The following is a 22,321-nucleotide window of genomic DNA, read 5'->3' on the forward strand; positions in this document are numbered from 1 at the left end:
AGAGAAGCTGATGCTCTGCACACCATTGTTGAGAGTAAAACTGGACCCAAATTGTTTGGGGATTAATTTGGCAAAGACCATTTCAGTGACCCATTCCTATGAATTTACGCCAAGGAAGCATTCAGAGTACACAGAGATTTACATGAAACTATATATTTCACAGCGATTTTTATAATAGTGATAAATTATAAATGCATCAATGCGGAGTAAAAAGGGATTTGTTAAATGACAGCATGATGTGTATTAGAATAATCACAGCCATTAAAGACGGCTTTCAACAAATATTTAAAGATATGTGAAAAGGCTAATGGTGTGTTAAGTGTGAAAAGCAGGAATCAAAATTATATATGGCATGACTACAACTTTGAAAAATATGCATATATGTAATATGTGAAGAAAAAATTGGAACAAAATTGTCAAAATGTTAGTGTTTGGCTCTACATGGTGATATTGAATATTTTTAGAAATTTACTTCTTTGTACTGTATGCTAGTTTTCTCCAGTTTTTTAAAAAGTCATTTCATTTTTATTAAGATTGTATAAGCACACAGTTTAAAGACCCAACAATTCTGTGAGATCTTATTATGGAGAAACAAAAGATCCCTCTCCACTTCCTTACAGAAAAGCCATTTCTTACTCCAATTTAACTCTTAAATGTTGGGGTGCTTGGGTGGCTCAGTTAGTTAAGCGTCCAACTTCAGCTCAGGTCATGATCTCGCAGTTTGTGAGTTCAAGTCCCGCGTTGGGCTCTGTGCTGACAGCTCAGAGTCTGGAGCCTGCTTCGGATCCTGTGTCTTCTTCTCTCTCTGCCCCTCTCCTGCTCACACTCTGTCTCTCTCTCTCTCTCTCTCTCTCTCTCTCTCTCTCTCTCAAAAATAAATAAACATTAACTCTTGGCTGTTTATTTTGGTAAAAAAATACCCTCTTTTGACTTCACAACATGAATGATGAGGCTTTAGCTCTTTCACACATGCCTTCCACCTGCCATCCACCCTTTCACAGTAGCTAGAGTGTAATTTGTGTTTGATCACTAATCAGTATTTGTATTTTTATCGCTGTGTTGTCTTAGCTGAGCCATGTAGTGTACTATAATTATTCTTCCCTTCTGTACCACTTTTTGTTCCCTGGAATTAATAATTGTCTTGCTTCTTCCCTTGCTTTTTTCACTGCATGTTTCCCCACTTCACTCCAAACTTGCCTTTCCATGCAATCAAACATATCATATATTCTATCAGTTTCTTCTTGGAGACATCCTTTGTGAGACTTCTGATGTGCTCCAATCTGGGCTGGTTACCTCTAGCCTGCTGCACAGCTTGGAATTTCCCTTCATTATTAGTGGGATTCTCTTGGGATCTATGTCTTGGATTGGATCTCTTTTTTTCTTTTTCTTTTCTTTCTTTTTTTAAAGTTTATTTATTTTGAGAACGAGAGAGAAAGATTTGGGTAGGAGCAGAGAGAGGGGAGAGAGAGAATCCCAAGCAGGCCCTGCACCGTCAGTGCAGAGCCTGATGCAAGGGTCAAACCCACAAATCGTGTGATCGTGACCTAAGCTGAAACCAAGAGTCGGATGCTTAATTGACTGAGCCACCCAGGTGCCCCTCTTTTTGTAGTTTTCATGTCCTCTTGGTTTATTCCCTCATTCTGCTGGAGTATATCTTTTATTAATTTTCTGAAAAAAGGTGCACTGTAGGCAAAACTTTTAACACCTGGTATTTTTCAAAATGTTTTTTATTTCCTTTATACCTGACTGACAGTTTGAAAATAGATTGGAAATCTTTTTTTTTTTTTTCCCCCTTTCTGAGTCTTGAAGGCACTGCTCCATTGTCTTCTAGCTTCAATGTATGCTATTGAAAGGTCTGATGCCAGTGTGATAGTTGATTTGTTGTCAAGAACCTGGTTTTTCTCTCTGGAAACTTTTAGGATCTGCCATTTTGCCCTCCTGAAATTTCATAAACATGGGCTTTGGGGTAGGATCCAGCTGGCTTTCATGGACCCTTTCAATCTGGAAACTCATGTCCTTCAGTTCTGAGAAACTTTCTTGGTTTATTTCTTTGATTTCTTCATTTCCAGTTAATCTTTTCTGTTATACTAGAACTCCTAGTATTTAGATGTTGGAGTTCTTGGGCTGGTCCTCTATTTTTTTTTATTTGCTCCCTCTGTGTCTTTTTATTCTATTTTGGGGAGAGTTCCTCAATTTTATCATCCACCCCTTCAGTTGTTTCTTTAAATGTGATTCTATTTTTAATTTTTAAGAGCCTTTTCCTGTTCTTTAGATGTTCCTTCCCATCCACCCCCCCTTTGGCATCTTCTAAGTCTGGTTTGTCTTACTTTTTTGATTGAGCATCTTCTTTAATTTTTCTGAGGATATTAATGATAGTTATTCAAAGTTTTTGTCTCCCTGCAGAGTATCACATTTTGGTCTCCGTCTTCCATGGTCGTTCCTCAGAGGTCCATTCATGTTTGCGAGAGTGGCACTGGGACATGTAGGAAGCTCTGTGTGTGAGTCCAGCTGGCTGACTCTGGCCTTTACTGAAGTTCAGGGTTTCCCCACCTCAGCACTATTGATATTTTCACTGGAAAATTCTTTGTTGTGGGGAACTGTCCTGTGTATTGTAGGACATTTAGCAGCATCCCTGGCCTCTTCCCTCTAGGTTCCTGTAGCACCCCACCCCAGTCATGACAATCAAAAGTGTCTCCAGACATTGCCAAATGTTCCCTTGGGGCAACATCACTCCTCACTATCCCTGGCACCCCCAGTTGAGAACCACTGCTAGGGGTGATCTGTCGGGGCCTTTTCATTGGGGAAACTTTAACATCAGATTTTGGCCTTTCCTCTTGGGCTGCCACTGTTCTGGGAGGCGAGTGCAGGAAGCAGAGTGGGAGGCTTAATTTGTAGCACGTGCTCTGGACTTGTGTTCAGTATGTTCAACTGGACCTTGTCCTCCCATCCGGGGAGCCCTCTGTTCTACCCTTCCCAGACGCTCAATACCTCTGCCTTTTGTCAGGGTTGGGGAACGTGCTCACTGTGATAGGGGAGTGGAATCTGGGATTTAACTGCTTCTCAAGCAGACTCACTTCATCCCCTTGTTTGTGGCTCCAGCTTCAACCCATGTCAGAAGAACATGCCGCCACTGTTCCTGCACCTTCAGGGGCTTCTGTCATGCAGGATGGGTGCTTCCTGGCTTTCCCCTCATTGCTGGTCCCCTGAGTCTGTTAAGTCCATTCCCACTCAGTCTTTTGCATCCCAGCTTCTAAAATTGGGTGGTTCTCGTCTCCTTTCCCGTTTGCTTTGTCCCTGTGGCTTTCTGCCTTTTCTTTTCTTTTTCTTTTTTTTTTTTTTTTAATTACTGTAATGTTAGAGGATTTTGGAGTGATCTGAGATAAATGCATGTGTTCAGTTGGCCTTAACTGATTTAACTGAAGTCATCCCCATTTTTTTATATAATTAGAAAACATGAATACGAAGAACCGAGTTACAGCGATGGGTATTCTTTCCAGTGCCTGCTATCCAGTGTACCTTTCCTTAGCATCGAGCTACTTGGGAAAATGAATTCAGAAGAGGGTTGCTTGGGATGGAGGCTTTGGAGCACACAGAGTTAGAAGTCTTAGAGGGAATTTGTATTTTATCTGGGTCCTGGATCCCCGTGATGAACTTTTCCTTCCACGTGAGAGTGTGGCCTTCTAGTGACCAGGATTTGTGTGTCCGCCACATCCAGCATCTTACCGCCAGGCAGAGCCGAGTGGACACTGATACTCTAATTATGCAATTTCTCCTTTGCTAGACTCTGGGTAGAGTCTGTATAGACCGCGACTTTTCACTTAACCTATGTTTCAGCCAGGCCAGTTTTAAAACATACCGTATTAGGTTACAGGCTTTCCTTAGTTACATTTTAGTCCCCTTGATTAGATTTGGGTGTTTTCCAGTGTGACCCACACTGCAGATGACTAAAACGACTACGGTTTGATTTTCATTTATCTAATTCTCAAAATGTAGCCTCATGTCAGATTCTTGGGGTGTCCTACCATAGTTCCCCTTGATTTGTTAGCTACATGTACAGGTATTAATGACAGTGGGAGGTGGGAAGGAACACTCCCAGCTCAGGAGATGGTAGGGAGAGGATCTGGACAGTTTTCTTAGGTGAGGAGATGGCGTGTGTGTGTGGGTTAGGATGAGGAGAGGACACGGGAGACAAGGTATTCCGGGTCAAGAGAAAAGCCCAGAAGGAGGTGCACAGGAGAGGAAGGAGAGGAGCAGGCTGCTTCCACTGGGTGGTCCCCAGAAAAGCCCATAAACATAAGTTAGGAAGGGAATCTGATGTCAGCTGGGGCTGGCCTCCAACACCAGGCTAAAAAGGGTTTGGAGTTTCTAAGGGGTACTGTGAAGGCCAGGGAAGTCGTCTGAAGATCTGTGCCATGCTTGTGACACTTCTACAGATGCATTAGGTAATATGGATTTTTCCATGCAGCCTTTTCTAGTACTCAGGGGTGGACCAGTTATCTCCTCTCTGAACTCCTGTGCCACTTAGCATATGTATCTCCAGTCATTAATTTTGTGCCTACATTTGAGGCCTTCTTTGAACTCGTTCATCCCATTTAACCATAACAACGACCTTCTGAGGTAGGTGATATTAATCTACCCGTCCCCTGCCTTTTCTTTTTTTTTAAATAAATGAGAAAACACATTCAGAGACACTGAAATAACCTCTACAGGTTACCCGCACTGCCCGCAAGAGGCGAAGCTGGACCTCAGACCAGGCCCTCTGGTTCCCCACGTGTAATTCACTATTCCACGGCCTTCCCCTTGCTGCCAGTGTCTTATTCAATCGCTTGACTTCCCTTAAGGGAGATGTGTGCTGTTGGATTTTCCAGGCAGCACATAACACACTCAGTAAAGGAGTTGACATGCTGGTCCATGGGCTCCGACAGGACTCCCCTCAGTGGGGTGCACAGGGTGGGCTCAGAGCTGGAACCACACAGGTTCCTGTGCAGTTTGACTGGACTGTAGAGCCCACACCTCTAAGGTTGAAAGCTACGCTACCTCCTCCCCCTCCCCCCCACCCTCTGACCAGCCCAGCTGCTCCCAGGGGACTTTCGACACCACTTCACCTAGTGCCCTGGGCTCAGCTGCTGTCCTCGGTGCCCTGGAGGGCGGGATCACTGCACCTGTCCCAGTGCTTCCTCCAAGGGTTTTGTGAGGATACGCCAAAGAGAATGGCACTTATCTGGTGCTTTTCTCACCAAGTTTTATTGTTGCCAGCTTCCTCGTCTGCCTGTAGTGTTATTTCTCTTTGATTTTGTTTCTCTGGCTCTGTTTGCTTCAGTACATGTCCCGTCTCCCTAGTCAGGTTCTTTATAGTGGGAAGTCCTGCTTCTGGATTGGCTGAGCTTCTTGGAACACACAAAATTGCTGGTGCAAACGTGTGTGTCCGATTACCGTTTTACAGCCAGCCACCGAAAACTGCCTTTGGCTGTGTGCACTGTGGTGGCCATGTCATAGTCCACGTGTGTGTGACACTTTTTCACTGCTCAGGTCTCATTAGCCTTTGTTTTAGAAAACATACTTGAGGGGCACCTGGGTGGCGCAGTCGGTTAAGCGTCCGACTTCAGCCAGGTCACGATCTCGCGGTCCGTGAGTTCGAGCCCCGCGTCGGGCTCTGGGCTGATGGCTCAGAGCCTGGAGCCTGTTTCCGATTCTGTGTCTCCCTCTCTCTCTGCCCCTCCCCCGTTCATACTCTGTCTCTCTCTGTCCCAAAAATAAATAAACGTTGAAAAAAAAAAAATTAAAAAAAAAAAGAAAACATACTTGAGGGGCGCCTGGCTGGCTCAGTTGGTTAAGCGTCCCACTCTTGGTTTCGGCTCAGGTCATGATCTCACAGCTCTGAGATCGAGCCCTGCATCAGGCTCCACCCTGACAGCGTGGAGCCTGTTTGGGATTCTCTCTCTCCTTCTCTCTCTGCCCCTCCCCCCCAAATAAATAAATAAACTTAAAAAAATAAAAATAAAAAACACACTTCAGGTGTATTGGTGCAGCTGTATTCAGTCCTTGTCTGCCATGTAAACATACGCATTTATTAAACCAGCAAAACCACTCAGTGTGCTTTTCACAAAGTCGATTTTACCCTCAACCCTCATTTGCCACCTGTTTATTCCTCTGCCCCAAATCGGCTGAAATAAATGGCGAAGGAGCACCACTGGGCATGGTCCTAAGCTAGTGGCCACCACGTACACTAAGTGCCATTCATACTCAGTCTTCCCAAAGCTTAGTCCATTTTATAGATAAAGGAAACAGAGATGGTAAGTAACTTGCCCAAGGCCACACAGCTAGTAAGCCTGTGAGTCAAAGATGCAAAAGGTCTGTGTACCAAACCCATGATCTGCTGCCTGGTTAAAATAAAGGGGCTAAGAGGGCCTAAACTCGTTCTTAGGAATGCATTCCTGCCTCACTTCTGCCCCACTCTCCTGTGCCTCTGGACACGTGATGGGCTTCTTCAAGCCTCAGCTTCCTCATCTGTAAAGTGGGAGCTGCCCTATCTCATAGGCTAATGGTGCTGGTTCAGTGGGAGAGCTGGCGTTCTCATGAAAGCAGAAGCAAGCTGCTTTTCTCAGGGCTGGGAAGTGAAATAAGGCTGGAATAAGGTGGTGCAGTTACATGCTGCAGGCTTGGAAGGGCTTTGCTGGGAACCTTCTGTCATACAGAGCTGGGGGTGGGGCGGGGGGGAGTGGATGAGGGAAGTAAAGCAGAAGGGGTAGTGTCAGGGGTCTAGAACACGCATAAAGGAGGATAAGCCTGCTCAGCACCGTGGGGGAGTGTCATGGTGACCTAACCCCGGATGTTTCTGCCATGTGCAATACCTCCCGGAATTTCGGAGAAATCTCCATGAGAGAGAGAGAGAGAGAGAGAGAGAGAGAGAGAGAGTGTGTGTGTGTGTGTGTGTGTGTGTGTGTGTGCACGTGTGCATACCCACAGGGTCCTGGTCTTGCATACTTGTGGACCTGTGTGTGTTTTTTGGAAATTAAGGTGCAACTCACACAGCGTAAAATTCCTCATTTTAAAGTGTGCAGTTCAGTGGCATTTAGTACATTCACAGTGTCATGCAACCACCACCTCTGCGTGGCTGCAGAACTGTTCATCACCCCAACATAAAGCGTGTGTCTTTTTTAAAGGGTCTGTTCCATGAAAGTGTGTTTGCAAACTACATTCGGTTGTCCTGATCTTAACCGCCTGCCCGAGATCTTCCTCGTCCTCCGATGGCAGATTGCACTGTATGTTTGGCCAAGGAGTGTGGTTCAAGTACTCAGATTCCAAATGGGCCTGTTAGTCACGGTTTAACCCCTCCACACAGTTTGGCTGCCTCATCCGGGCATGGAGGAAACCAGCGTTTCAGGCTTAATCAGAGTGCAGTTCCCAGGGTCTTCTCTTGCTGCTTGACTGCTTGGCTTCCTAGTATATTAAAAGCCCAGGAGTAAGCATATACGTCAATGAAAGTCTTCAGACTCCCTAAAGGTATTCCCTGGCCTCAAAGGCAGAGAAAGGCAGGCGTTAGTCCACAAATGGTGTTTCCTCTGGCTTTGGCCCATCCATAATCCCAGTTCTGTGTTGGCTGTCTGTGTTCCATGTGTGGTCCCCCACAGCCCCTCCTGTGAGAAGCCCAGGATACCTGTAGCCCAGATGTTGAGGGCTGCTCCGTGGAAGTGTCAGTCCTGGTACTCATATACGCCTCCCTCTGTGTAGCTAGTCTTGGGGTGACACCTACTCCAGTGTGATGCAGGGACCACAGCACTGGCTGATGTAGGGGGCCATCCCCATATAGTCTCCATGAGCTGCAGAGATGGGGCCAGTGAGTGGCAAATCCTTGCATATTAAGTGGGGGTGGATGGGAGGAGGGAGAGAGAGAGAAGAGGAGGAACAGCAGGAGAAGAAGAGTAAGAAGGTAGCTACCTTGGATAATCTGGGGAATACTTCATTCCGATTGGACTGCTTAGGTCCTGTGCCCATCCCAGAACCAATGACTATAGCCCAGGGGCAGGCAACAAGCCCCTTAGAAAATCCAGACCTACTTCATTCTGATTGGACTACTTAGGTCAGGTGCCCACCCGGGAACCAATGGCTTTGACCAGACCGTGCCGAATGAAACTCTGTGATCGGTTTAGCCCAACTAGGAATTCTTTTAGCTTAGTGTGGAGTCAGAATCACTGGAGGCATGTGTCTGGGTAGAGGAGAGATGGGTCTGAACTCCATCAGTTTTGGAAAGGAGGAAGTAGAAGGATGCTGGATAGACAGTCAACAGTATCCTCCTTACCTAGGTAAAATAAATGTCAAGACAATGAAAAAAGACAGTGGTGAAGAACAGTAGCAGGAACTCAAAATGCTGAAAGTGCCTCAGTCTGAGGCTCTACTCTTTAGCTTCCATTATTCAGGCGGATGGGTTGGACCCATTGGTGCAACATTAGAAAAAGAGCCCTGTTCGCAGGAGACAGTTTGATTCTTGGCTGACGGCAGTGACAGCAATATGAGAAGTTAGCCTGGAGAATCGAGACACCTGATCCACCTTTTCCAGCTTATTGTAGCAAGCCCAGCGCAGGCCAGCCGTGAGCCGGCTGCAGTGTACCTTTCGGACTTCACCTTCCCACGCACTGCCCTCGTTCAATTCAACAAGAATTTAATAAGCAACTACTATAAGCCAGGCATTGAATTGTCCCTGCCTCAGGGAGTCTGTGGAGGGTACAGATAAGAAGAGAGGCAGTGCTATTACGTTGTAAGAAATGAGACGGCAGGCGAGGCCCAGGGTGCTGTGGAAACGCAGAGCGGTGGACGCTAAACCTGAATCGCAGGTTCAGAGAAGGTTTGCTGGATACAGAGATTTTGTGACCAAAGCCTGGAAGAAGATGAGTAGAAGCCGCCCAGGTAAGGAAGTCCGGGAGGGGAAGGACAGTGAGTAGCTGGGCAAGGGGCTGTCTTGCCAGGTATTGGGGACCGGCTTGGGTCCGATTGGGTGGTGATATCTTTTACTGAGATGGTGAACACAGGAGGAGTTGCAGATTTGGAGTGGAAGAAATAAGTACAGTGCAGAAATGTCGCATTTGAGATGCTTCTGATTCCGCCAAAAGGAAGCATCTAGAGCCGGGCCAGGAATTCAGAAGGCAGAGAGCTCCTTCAGATACACTTTCCTGACCATGTATTTGACCTCTCAAGCATAACACATCCAACATTGGTCTCTTGAGTTTTCTCTGTGGTGTGCTTCTCCACCCACAGGCTTCCTTCCTGTAAAAGACATTATCCATCCATCCAGCTGCACGAGCTGGACCCTGGATTCATCCAGAGACCTCTCTGACATTCAACCCCACACCAAGCCCATCCACCCAAGGCTGAGTCCACTTCCAGGGTAGATCTAGAATCCACCATTTCTCTAGTTGTCAGCGGCTACCACTTAGTCTGTGCCATCACCACCATCTTCTCTCACCTGCGTTACGGTAATGGCCTTTCTCCGCTACTCTTGTCTACCTCTAATTCACTCTCCACAAAGCAGCCTGAATTGCCTTTTTAAAAAAACAAATTTCTGTGACTTTGTTTTCTGAACTTTTAAATGACTTTCCACTGCAGCAGGCTCTAAGGATCCAGGATGGCTACCCCTCCTACCCCCCTTGTCTGTCACTCTGGCCTTTTCCCCCGGGCCCTCAGCATCTACCCTGGCGTTTCTGCCTCAGGGCTTTTGCACACACAGGCCTGTATCTGGCTCCTTAAAGTGTCCCACAGAGCTCACATTGGGTGTTGATTCTTCCAAGAGGTCTTTCCAACTGACTCTGGTCTTCCAGGCTGCTCTCTCTCCTAGTACCTGGCTCTTGTCCCTCATAGCAACTATCCCGATTTGCATGTCATGTCACTTCTGTCTCATTTTGTTAAATGCCTGGCTCAGTGCCTTAACTATATCAGACCCATCTCCCCTTTTTATAACGAATGCGTCTCCTTTCCTTATCCTCAAATGAAATCTACAGGAGGTATAACCTCTCTCTGCATATAATTTTAAGTCAGTGTAACATCTTATGCTATGTAGGAGAGTAAAAGGGAAGTAACTCACAGTAAAAATGTTTATTTCAGTATTAAAACCTAAGTTCCGAGGGCTGAGTACTCCACAGATCACAGTGAAGTAGTCAGAAGCCTACACCTGTAGGTGGAATTGCCATCAATGCACAGCCATAGATGTTGACTAGCGTAGTTGTGTTTTATTGGTGTTCCAGGCTAAGAGCGATAGTGCGAGTGGCTTGCAGTTTTCTACAATGATAAGCAACTCCTGTAATGTCTTGAACAAAATAAAGTACAGTCTACCTTTCTCCTTCAATTTGCCCTGAAATTACCTTCCTAGAAAATTCATTAAAACCGTGCAACAAATACTTTATGCTCTTTATATACAACAGAGTTAGGTCCCGGATTCAGGTTATTATAAAAGGGTTTTTCATATTCATCAATGCCTGGCAGTATGCTCACCAATCGTGTGGGACCTGGGAGCGTTTCTCCTAATACAAGTTATGTAGCACGCAGACCTCCGTCCCTAGGTCCCCGTAGAGTTCCCCTATTCATGTTGACGATCAGAAACACCCCCCACATCTCCAAAATACCCCCCAACATGGACAGTACTGCCCGAGTGGAGAGGCGCCTTTCCCCTATTATACTGTGAATTCGCGAGGGCAGCATCCATGTCTGTCTTTCATTGTAGCGCTCACAGTGCTCGGCACCTCGCTGGCAGATACTTGGTGGAATAAATGAATGAACAAATAGGCCCCCAATATGAACTTTGTACTGAAAAGATTAGAAAAGGAGGATACTTCATGGAAGTGTGTCCCGACATTTACCTTCTTTCTGTATGCCTTAGGCCAGCTGACTTCCGTTTTAGTGAAAGAGACTTGTAATTAGAGCTGCAAACAATGTAGTATTTCGGCTCCAAATCCTTTACAACAAGGGAAGTCATCTCACGGTGCACATAAGAAATCGCACTGCCTCTGAGGTTGTGGTTTGTCTTTTTTTGGAAAGTCGGGCTTGTCTGTTGAAGAGCTCAAAACACTTGACCAGCTCTCTCATTTATCTTAACATGTGTATGCTATATTTACTCTCCCTTCACAGATGGGGAAATGAAGCTTGCCTAAGGGCCATATTTAGCTAAGTCTTGATCCTCTCTGCCTTGTGGGGTCAGTTCCGATAAAATAGAATCCCAATGCTTGATTTTTAGCCAGTAGTTGAAACCTCTTCCCACATGAAATCTGTTACTAGGGCTTCTCACAAGGGTGAAAAGTGTGAGTTTGAGCATTTTTAACCGTGTGATATGGCCGTCTTGTTCAGGCCTCTCCTTTGGAGACGAGGAAGTGCTAGTTCATAACTGGCCAGTCCCTTAGGGCGCTTTCTGCTGCCCCACGTCTCATTTCTCTCCTTTTTTTCCAGCTGATCCTAAGTGATCAGTCAGATGGTCACAAGGAAGATAGTGATGGAACAGAAGCCAAAGAGCTGGTTCACTAGCTCTCAAATAATTGTTAAATTAATTGGAAGACTGACTTATTTTGAATCCAAATACATGAAGACGACAGTCGCCAAAAATTAGAAGCTAAACCTTCAGTTTTAAGAATTTTTTTTTTGCCCACAGCTACTCAGGCCAGTGATCTAGAAATAGCGTATCCCAACCGAACTGAAGATTAAAAATATATAATAATAATAAAGCCAAATATTTGGAAAGATTTTGAAAAACAGTGATCTCTTAGGAATGTATAGCCCTTGGACAGAATTCTTTCTCCTCCCCCAATTCTCTTTAGTCCAAGGAGGGGATGGGCAAATTCAATAAACTCCTCACTGATGCTTGTTGAACCAAACGCTCCCCAAAGGGACCCAACCCAGCTTCCTTGAAAAGCAAAGTTATTTTTAACAGGGTGCAAGGTGATACTTTCATTTCACAGAGTTAAATGCAAAATGAACTCAAAGGTGACCAAAAACACTATACAGAGAGGCCGAGGCTTCCCAGACTGCTATCACCGAGAATTACTGCAGAAGTGTTTATAAGTTGGATGGAAGACACAACACTTTCCATCTTCAGAAGCTAGCTGGAGTGCAGGTGGCCTCTTGGCTTTGGTAAAGCACCCTTTGGGGGGTGGAGGGTTTAAGAGCCATGCCTGATACCTATTTTGGGCTTCTTACTAGAAACAGATGTTTGGATGGAGATTGCTACTGTGCACTTGGGAAGTGACCAAGTTGCTCCTGCATATTTCACAAGCCACCAGTTGTGAGGGGCATTCTTGCTTGCTTGTCTTACATTTTATCTATCTCTTAAAGTAGTCGGAAGCTGTTCTAGACTTTAGACGCCTGGGGCCTGTCTGTTAAAGAATTCTGCTGTGGTCTCGCTTTTTCTCATCGTAGGTTGTTACAGAGGAAAACTCTTACAGGTTTTGATAAATGACTTGTTTCCTAAATTGAAGTAACCTCCTGCCTTCTAAGCATTTGTCACTGACATTCTCCCATTTTATGGGCAGAGAAACTAAGCCTCCAAGAAATGAGTTGACCAAGGCCACGTGGCCAGTAGGTCATACATGTGCCAGTCCTTTCCATTTGGTAAGGCACTTCTCAGTTGCTGCCTCTTCTAAGTCTTTTCTTAGCATTGCCTAATGACCGTAACCCTTGGCATTTACCCCATTCTGATTTGTCCTAAAAGTGTTTGCATACGTTTGTCTCCCTTACCAGGAAATGCCTCTGAGCAGAAGCTGTTAGAAATGTTTGTGTCTCTCCACACCTTTCAATTCTTCCTCCTCAGAGCTAAACTTCTGCGTGTGGCCACACCAGCACTGCAGTGTCGTCTTCTAGGCTGTGGCCTTGAGGTCTGCGAAGCACTGGTGAGGTGCACGGCCAACATCGCCCATGTGAGCTCATTGCCTTTGTTTGGACATACAGATATCTTATGAGAGAGCTTTCCACATATTTATAAGGTGTTTTACAAATCAGATATGGTCTGAATCTTCTCCTTCCTTAATTTCCCTGATGATTGCACCATTCTGGGCACATAGTAGGTGCTTATTAATGTTCCTTGGATGAAGCACTTATATATTCAGCCTACTCTAGTTTACACTTTTCTTTCTTTCATTGTGTATGACTATCTTTTTTTTTTTTTTAAGATTTTGATTTTAGGGGCATCTGGGTGGCTCAGTCAGTTGAGCGTCCCACTTCGGCTCACATCATGATTTCACAATTCGTCAGTTGGAGCCCCACGTAGGGTTTGCTGCTGTTAGAGCAGAAGCCTGCTTCAGATCCTCTGTCCCTCTCTCTCTCTCTCTCTCCCTCTACCCCGCTCATGCTCTCTCTCTCAAAAATAAATTTTAAAACAACATTTAAAAAATGATTTTATTTTTAAGTAATTTCTACACTCAACATGGGGCTGGAACTCAGAACCCCGAGATCAAGAGTCGCACGTTCTACCGACTGAGCCAGCCAGGTGCCCCATGACTATCTTTTATATGCATACATCCTGAATTCCCAACTAAACCACAAGCTCCAGAGGGGACAGTTATTTCCTTTCTTTGTGTGTGCATATCTTGGGAATAGCTCGCATGGCGTATGGGCTCAGTGAATCTCTGCTGATTGATTTTAAGTGACCAGCGTGTGGTCGCATGCCAGCTAACAAAACGTGGCAAGGACCGCGCTGTCCACTGTGAGTGGTTTTGCTTAAGGTGTATGTTTTGGATATGTATTTCTAATAGGCATACGCGGCCTAAAAACGTGAATTTTACACAGGATTCACAAAAGTGGGAGGGAGCACCCAGGTCCACAGGAAGGGGACAGAGGTGGTGCAGAAGTAGGGGCGCTCAGGGCACCGTCGGCTGTCCTGTACGTAAAGAGAGGTCTCCCGACCAATGGGCGTTTGCCGCAGTTCTCTGTCGCACGTAAAGACCTCTTGTTTCCTCTCGGAGCCCGTTTCTTGTCTCTTCTTGTTGCAGATTCCGGTCAGGTTGTAAAAGTATGATAGTTTTCAAGGGTTAAGGTTGTCATCATCACAGATCAAAGACTCTTGACAGGAATGGAGAGAGCCTATCCATGAAGCTATCAGGACACAGTTTTAAAAAACTGATAGTTCTGGTACCTTGCCAGTTGGGTAGGAAGCTAAGGATTTCACTAAGTAATCCAACAATCCTGTTGACCGAACTCACTGTTGTTTTTCATGGTTTTGATGTTAAGGTACTCGTTTTTAATACGCTTTTCTCTATTCCTGAGAATGTTCCAGTTACCATGAGGAGATATTTAAATATCTGCCTTTTTAAATTGATTGGTTTAAATACAATCGATTGGTTAATTAGGAGGACACTAGAGAACCAGCTTTGAGGAGTTCTGACTTTGGTTAAGTGGCTGTTTAAGAGTAAGGGCTGTGGGGTGCCTGGGTGGCTCAATCAGTCCCTTAAGCGTCCAACTGCTGCTCAGGTCATGATCTCGCATTTCTTGAGTTTGGGCCCCGTGTTGGGCTCTGTGCTGACAGCTCAGAGCCTGGAGCCTGCTTCAGATTCTGTGTCTCCCTCTCTCTCTGCCCCTCCCCTGCTCTCTCTCTCTCCACCTCTCTCAAAGATAAAGATTAAAAAAAAATTAAAAGTAAGGACTGTTGCTCCACATCCCACTTTCTTTGTTTCGCCAATTTCATATGTACAGCTGGAGATGAAAAGTTCTGTGTGCTTCAGCTTATTTATCCCCGAATCCAAATCTTCGTTGCACATTATTAAGTTCACTCAAGATACTGCACAGTAGTGGGGATGCTTGGGTGACCCAGTCGGTTAAGCTTCCAACTCTTGATCTCAGCTTGGGTCTTGATCTCAGGGTTGTGAGTTCGAGTTCCGCACTGGGCTCAGTGCTGGGTGTGGAGCCTACTTAAAAACAAAAAGATACTGCTCAGTGGGCACAAACAATTTCATACGGTGATGCAAGGTGCAGCATGCACAGGGGATAATTTATTTTTTTAATTTGCTCTCTATTATTGGGCTTCCAATTACTCATGCTGAATGGAAGCAGAAAGGTCTTCTTATAATAACTGCCAGTTATTTAGCAGCAGATTAGAGGCAGAAGTTCATTTTCGATAGTTCACACATAAGAAGTAACATTGGCTTCCAAGAAGTTCTAAAGATACTTGTCTTTGTTTTTCTTTTAATAATCTCAATCTATCACATTTTAATTATTCCAACAAAATCTGCAATTTAACAGGTATCTAGAAATGATTAGGCCAATTTCCTTCCTATATGTCTGCGTGTCTCTCCTTGAGGAAAGTCAGTATTCGTTGTAGTTACAAAAGGAATCTGTACAGCAGACCTATGTTCTGTAGAATGTTTGCATTAATGTTATTAAGCATTTCTAAAGAACTTTGCATTCACTTTGCATTCTTGATTTCTGGTAATCCCCTTCTGGAGAAAGAGTGCACATTCTGTTTCCCTGATGAGGTAAATTTGCTTGAAAAATAAAAATTTTTCATTAAAAAATCTAATTTGATTTTCTTTCTTTCTTTCTTTTGGTTACATTTAAAGCAGCCCTGTCTCTTGAGTTCCAAAATGACTAATTAGTACAATGATAATATAGCATTCTCTTTCATTGATCTGAAAATTATACTGTCCTCAGGAGACCTCAGTTTGATTTGTGTATTTTGATGCCAGTGGAGAAAATGTTCTTTCTCACAAACGAGTCTCTTCTCTGTGATGTGAAACCAGCCCCGGTGTGAGACGGAGGGGACCCGGCCTGGAATTGCAGAGGAAAAGGAGCCTTGGTTTCCCGTGGGATGAAGGATTTATGGTGCAGCCTTGGAAGAATTCTTGCATGTGCCTGGCACCATGCTGAATGCTTTAGTTGCATTATCTCATTGATTCCTCAGAATCCTATGAGATAGGCTCCTCATTTCTCGTTCTGGGAAAAATGGATATGTATGAGGAGAGATTTTTTTAATGTTTACTTACTTACTTTGAGAGAGAAAGAGTATGTACATGAGCATGATCAGGGGAGGGGCAGAGAGAGAGAGAGAATCCCAAGCAGGCAGAGCCTGATGTGGGGCTCTGTCTCATGAACCGTGAGATCATGACCTGAGCAGAAATCAAGAGTCGGACCCTTAACCGACTGAACCACCCAGGCGCCCTGAGGAGAGATTTTTAACAAGAGCACCCACACATTCACTCCCTGACCATGCTGAGCCCATCTTGCTCAGCATCCTAGAGTGCCAGGTAGAATGCTAACATTAATGCTGTCCTACTTCCCCTATGGACATGCAGTTGTATAGGCAGCAGAGCAGAAAGTGTATTTATTTGATGCCCCTCGTCTACTGTTGAACACTTAAACTGATTTGTAAAAACGTGTTGCGTTTTTCACAGTAGCCTCTTTTTTTTTTTAATTTTCTTAATGTTTTTATTATTTATTTTTGAGAGAGACAGACAGAGCACGAGCAGGGGAGGGGCAGAGACAGAAGGAAGCAGAATCTGAAGCAGGCTCCAGGCTCTGAGCTGTCAGCACAGAGCCCGACCTGAGGCTCGAACTCAAGAACCGTGAGATCATGACCTGGGCCGAAGTTGGATGCTTAACCAACTGAGCCACCCAGGCGCCCCCATAGTAGCCCTCTTTAAGTAACTGGCTCTGTGTGGTACAACGTGTTTCACACCCACTCTCTCTGATATCGTCATTAATTAACATCATTCGTTAACGCCAGAGCACTGCTCTATTCAAAACCAGTTAGAGGCCCCCTGTTGTAAAAATGAAGGCTAAAGAAGATGGGGGAGGGCATTTCTCCTCTTGTCCTGTAATAGCCAATACCTGAGAAATCTTCCACTGCTCCCCGGCTCCAGACTGGCAGTGTGCTTTTTGAAAGGATCACAGGAAAACTGAAGGGTTAACTGCGAAGTCAAGAATTGGAGACATTAACATGCTTGTGTGGACATTGTATTAAGAAAAACATTGGAAGATGACATGGAAAGAAAATTGTCCTGCAAGGGAAATGTACTGCTGAACTCTGAGTGGAAAGTGTTTTTAATACAACTTCAGTTCTGTGTTTGTGCAGTTTTAGTTGTGGAGGGTGGTGGCCAAGACGAAGAATAAAGCTTCCCTGAAACCAGATGAGAATCCAACCACGACAAAAATAGAGTCCTGACAGCTCACTCTCCAGAATGTAAATAAGCAGAATATTTGTGTCATAGAGAGTAGTGTAAGCAAAACAGGATCCTCTGCCTTTTGTGATAGAGAGATGCTAAAACAGCCATCGATAGGACAGCCCTTCCTTCTGTGGAAGTCAAAGGCGCAGGTTAAAATTTTACAGCAGTCTAGCGGCGCCTGGGTGGCTCAATTGGTTGAGCGTCCAGACTCTTGGTTTCGGCTCAGGTCATGATCCCAGGGCCGTGGGATTGAGCTCTGCATTGGGCTCCATGCCTGCTTGAGATTCTCTCTCTCTCCCTCTCTCCTTCTGCCCCTCCCCCACATCTGTGCTCATGCACATGCTCACTCTCTCTCTCTAAAATTAAATGAATAAGGGAGGGGAGCCTGGGTGTCTCAGTCGGTTAAGCATCCAACTTCGGATCAGGAGTTTGTGAGTTTGAGCCCTGTGTCGGGCTCTGTGCTGACAGCTCAGAGCCTGGAGCCTGCTTCAGAGTCTGTGTCTCCCTCTCTCTGCCCCTCCACTCCTCATGCCCTGCCCCTCTCTCTCAAAAAAAACCATTAAAAATTTTTTTTAATTAAAAACATAGTAAATAAAATTATATCGCAGTCTAATGTATTCTTGTTTGGAAAGATCTCCAAGAAATACTTGAAGGATGTGGAACAACACAGACTGAGCTCTTCTGTGTACAGATGTTTGAATATGGACAGTTGTGGGTTTATACATGCATGGAAAGAGAACCGGAAAGGTACACATGAAAACACCTACAGTGGGAGAAGGGAATGGAAATTGAAGAGGAAAGGGGGATTTGTGTGCATTGACTTTATGTGTTTTCTGTCTTTAAATTTACACACACGTGCTCACATGTAATTAAGAGAACTATATAAAGAGGGAAAGCAGAGATTTAAGGTCTCGGTGAAGATATGTAGTGGTTAAGGCATAGCTTCTGGAGTAAAACTGCCAGGGTTTGAATCCCATGTCCGTTCCTCTGGTTGTAGCTCCTTCCACAGAATATTTCACTTCTGTGCCTCCTTTTACACTGGAGAACAGGTTTAATCGTACTTCTGTCATATGGTTGTTACAAGGATGAGATGAGTAACGCAGGGGAGAGTGTATGGATCACGTCCTGACGTGCAGTACACATTCAGCATATGTTAGTCATTTTAAACCAAAATACTCCGACAACTTCTAGCTTTAATCAATTCTTTGTGCCAACTTTGTTTACAATGTTTCTAGTGACAGCTTTACTAATCACAATATATTTTCTCCAAGTTTGGTTGTAGTTGTTAATGATACTGTCACATCCTTAGCCCACCGGTAACCTCAAGAGGAAGAGTAACAAAACAAATGGAATTTTCTTGTTTTATGTGGAGTGTCATACTTCCTGTTTGTGGAATTCTCCGGACTTTGCTTCCTTGACCGTGTAGTCTTACATACATAATAAACTAAAGAAATGGGACTAATGAGGTTTTTCTCTCTTCCTTAGGAAGACTATGATCGTCTGAGGCCTTTATCTTATCCAATGACCGATGTCTTCCTTATATGCTTCTCTGTGGTAAATCCAGCCTCGTTTCAAAATGTGAAAGAGGAGTGGGTACCCGAACTTAAGGAATACGCACCAAACGTACCCTTTTTATTAATAGGAACTCAGGTATGTCTGCTTTGATTTTACCCATTGAAGAAGAGTCTCTGGCATATCTTGTGGGGTTGCTCTCAAATGGTACTAAAGTTTAGCCAATGATAATGCACATTGAATCTCAGCTGCAAGTTATAATACATTCTATTTATTGTAGAAAAATAAGAATTTGGGAAAAGTAGTGCCAAAGGAAAACAATCATACTGGTTGGGGTTTTAGAAGTGAAGTTCTCTTTTTTACTCTCTTCTTGATATGTGGGGATTAAATGGGACTACAGGCTTTATCTTTAAAGACTTGTAACATTATGGGACATATTGAACTTTCTTGATTAGATTGATCTCCGAGATGACCCCAAAACTTTAGCAAGACTGAATGATATGAAAGAAAAGCCCATTTGTGTGGAACAAGGACAGAAACTAGCAAAAGAGGTAATAGAACCTTCATGGAATTTAAAAATGAATGTAAGGGGCGCCCGGGTGTCTCAGTGAGTTGAGCGTCTGACTTCGGCTCAGGTCACGATCTCACAGCTCGTGAGTTCAAGTCCCACGTCGGGCTCTGTGCTGACAGCTCAGAGCCTGGAGCCTGCTTCAGAGTCTGTGTCTCCCTCTCTCTCTGCCCCTGCCCCACTTGCTCTGTCTCTGTCTCTCTCAAAAACAAAAACAAAAAAATAAAAATAAAAGTGAATGTAAGACAAGCTTCAGTAATGATAGAAGCTAACATTGTGCATTTGCTGTATGCCAGGCACTGTGCTGAGTGCTTTACATGCATTATCTCATGTAATCCTTGCACCTCCTCGGGTAGGTCTGACCAGTTCCCTATTTACAGAAGGGAAAACGGGCGTGGCGATGTCAGATAACTTGTCCAGTCCCATAGCTAATAAATGGCGGAGCTGGAGTGCGGGGAAGGCCTGATTGCAGAGCCCAGGCTCTTACACCTGCACGACGCTGCCAGCAGTATTTTCCTAGTAAGTCACGTGTAGAAAGAGGCATCAAAAAAAGCCCTTTTTAATCACTTAAACATTTGTACTGTGCCAACGCAGGCTCTGTCTTTGGTTAAGACGCATGGAGTAAGTGCGTGTGGTGTGGCACAGGATGAGTTTAAATCTGCAGTTAAAAGCAAAAATGTATGTACTAGGTTTGAAAAGAAGCGTGTTGAATTTTCTTCCACCCTTTTATGAAAGATAGAGAACATTCGCATTCTAAAAAATAAACAACTGTGTTGTGCACAATAACTTTTAACTTCTATTCTTCCTCTCCCTGAAGCTAGGCTTACTTTTTTCTCTGTTTGGCCCTAACATTATTGGATTCTATTTTTCAGATGTGACTTTAATAGGTCTTTTGTGGAAACAGAATCTAATAAAGTCTTTTTAAATGTACTATCAGGAGGCAGAAGAAAGCAAGAAAACTTTTTGGAGGACAGTTTTTCCTAAAACAAAAAGACAGATAGCTTCACTGACAAATTGGTTTAGACATTCAGTGCTTGGCATATGGTAGGTAACCAGTAAATACTTGATGCAATAAATTTTCATAGAATAAGTGTGGAAGGATATATGCTTACTTTTGAAGTTAGCTATTGCTGGGTTTTACGACTATGAATGATTTCATTCTTTCTGCACGGCTGTGTTTTATCATTTTCCTTATAATGGTGTGTTGCATACCAAATGTGTAAGAAAGATTTTATATGTTTGTGGTGTTTTTTCCTCTTTCCCAGATAGGAGCATGCTGTTATGTGGAATGTTCGGCTTTAACCCAGAAGGGACTGAAGACTGTTTTTGATGAGGCTATCATAGCCATTTTAACTCCAAAGAAACACACAGTAAAAAAAAGAATAGGATCAAGATGTATAAACTGTTGTTTGATTACGTGAGAAACATCTTCAGTGGCCAAGGAAACTGTCCATTTCTCTCAAAAAGCATATGAAATGCTACAGCTATACCCAGACATCTGATAATGAAGAGGTTTAAAACTTGAAAGAAAAAAAAAAAACCCAAAAAACCCTGTCCTCAGAATTCTATAAAAATTCATTAAGAATGTTTCTTAAATAAGGTCCAAGAAGCAGCAAACAGCATCTGAAGCCACAATCTATTATAAATACTTTATTTCAACTAGAAGGTACAATCTCTCAGGGGTTTCATAGTTTAAAAAGCTACAATCACATCATGTTGTAACTACATAAAAACAAACAAACAAAAAAAAACAACAAAAAAACACAACAGTGCTGTAAATGGAACTGCCTGGCTTAGACCATATACATTTCTGCACAGTCTTTATGGAATCTGCACAAAGAAATATCTTCTCCCTTTGCTCCAATTAATTGTTCTTGTATGTAAGTTGCTTTCTATTCCAGTATATCCAGAGTGGTGAAATCACAAGGCCAGCCACGTAGCCAAAGGTCGCTCCAAGCGTACAGGAGATGGGCCATACCTGAGGAGAGAATGTATGAGATCAAAAAAGAACAACTGTTTTATTATTACTTGAGCACAAGTGTAACCTAAATATTTCTATATTAAAGCTTAATGTGCTTTCTTAAAGAATGCCAAAAGTGTAATAAGGTCATAACTGCATTTATCACGAACACTAAAAATGTACACATTTTTATGTGCATTCAGCTGTAACAAGGCATCTGGCGACTGTAGATTTAGTTTGATGCTCCCCAAACTGCATGAGATACATCCTAAAATTACAAATTAAAATTCTGGGTCAGACTTTGTCATAATCCTGGACTCGATATAGCTGTCTGAAGTAGTTGGCAATTTTGTTCTTTAATTTCCACCTTGGCTTATATATACAATGAAACGAGAAGTGTATGTTGACCAAAGTACAAGAAAGTTGAATCTGTGCTAAAGAGAACAGACCTAGAATTCAAGCATGTTACATGGAATTTATAACAAAGCAACTGCTTCCATAATAAAACTGATGTCACCTTTCAGACACAGGTATTGGAACCATAGCAGGAGTTCTAGAGCCACAACTTCAGTACACACCTAGAGCGTCAGTTAAATACTGGCTTCTAAATACCTATCTTCTCCAGCCATGTTACGTTTCGCACTATTACATCAAGCAAGCCAGAAGTGTAAATAATGTTGATTTCTTTCATCCGCAAGCAGTGCATGCCGGTCCCTAGGTGAAAGGCCCTGCTTTAAAAAAAATTATGTTCATCTGAGAAGCTTACTTGGTATACTGGAGCCATTTCTAATCTTTCTCTGGGGGATCAGGCCATAGAACTGTGTTAGAGGTGAACCATCTTAATTACTAGTTCTATAACCTAATTAAGCTTTCTTGTTTGGTCTGCTGTGGATCCGCCTTGTTCCAAGTGCCATGCAACAGACAATAGTGTTAGACAAAAAGTTTCCGTGTGAACAAATTAATGCGGTTCAGAGAAGCATAATCTAACCCATAAAATTTTCTCCAGTCTTTCCTACATTTAAACTTGCTGTTGACTAAATTATGATTTATTTATGTCTTTGGTGAGCTTCTGTTAATTTCCATGACTTGAGCTAATAGCTGTGTCTATTGCACAGATTGGGTAATGGAACACTAAACTTTTATACTTGAAAATGA

General features: G+C 43.7%; 2 protein-coding genes across 5 annotated transcripts in view; one reads left to right on the forward strand and one right to left on the reverse strand.

Moving 5' to 3' along the window:
- The window catches only part of RHOQ (ras homolog family member Q), a 34,953-nt gene extending 14,003 nt beyond the window's left edge, over nucleotides 1-20,950 (forward strand). Inside the window, exons 3-6 of one of the 2 annotated variants that reach the window (XM_030310544.1) lie at nucleotides 18,612-18,776; nucleotides 19,094-19,189; nucleotides 20,144-20,250; nucleotides 20,472-20,561. In XM_030310544.1, coding sequence (XP_030166404.1) covers nucleotides 18,612-18,776; nucleotides 19,094-19,189; nucleotides 20,144-20,250; nucleotide 20,472 — 369 coding nt within the window. In that variant the 3' untranslated portion in view covers nucleotides 20,473-20,561. Of the gene's footprint in view, nucleotides 1-18,611; nucleotides 18,777-19,093; nucleotides 19,190-20,143; nucleotides 20,251-20,471 lie in introns of both variants that reach the window. The other variant, XM_030310543.1, reaches the window with a different exon arrangement.
- Nucleotides 20,849-22,321, reverse strand: part of PIGF (phosphatidylinositol glycan anchor biosynthesis class F) — a 106,540-nt gene continuing 105,067 nt past the window's right edge. For all 3 annotated transcript variants that reach the window (XM_030310541.1, XM_030310539.1, XM_030310540.2), the window contains one exon: nucleotides 20,849-21,184. In XM_030310541.1, the coding sequence (XP_030166401.1) occupies nucleotides 21,071-21,184 (114 nt within the window). In that variant the 3' untranslated portion in view covers nucleotides 20,849-21,070. The remainder of the gene's footprint in view (nucleotides 21,185-22,321) is intronic.

This window comes from Lynx canadensis, chromosome A3 (genome assembly GCF_007474595.2).
Source record: "Lynx canadensis isolate LIC74 chromosome A3, mLynCan4.pri.v2, whole genome shotgun sequence".
Lineage (NCBI taxonomy): Eukaryota > Metazoa > Chordata > Mammalia > Carnivora > Felidae > Lynx > Lynx canadensis.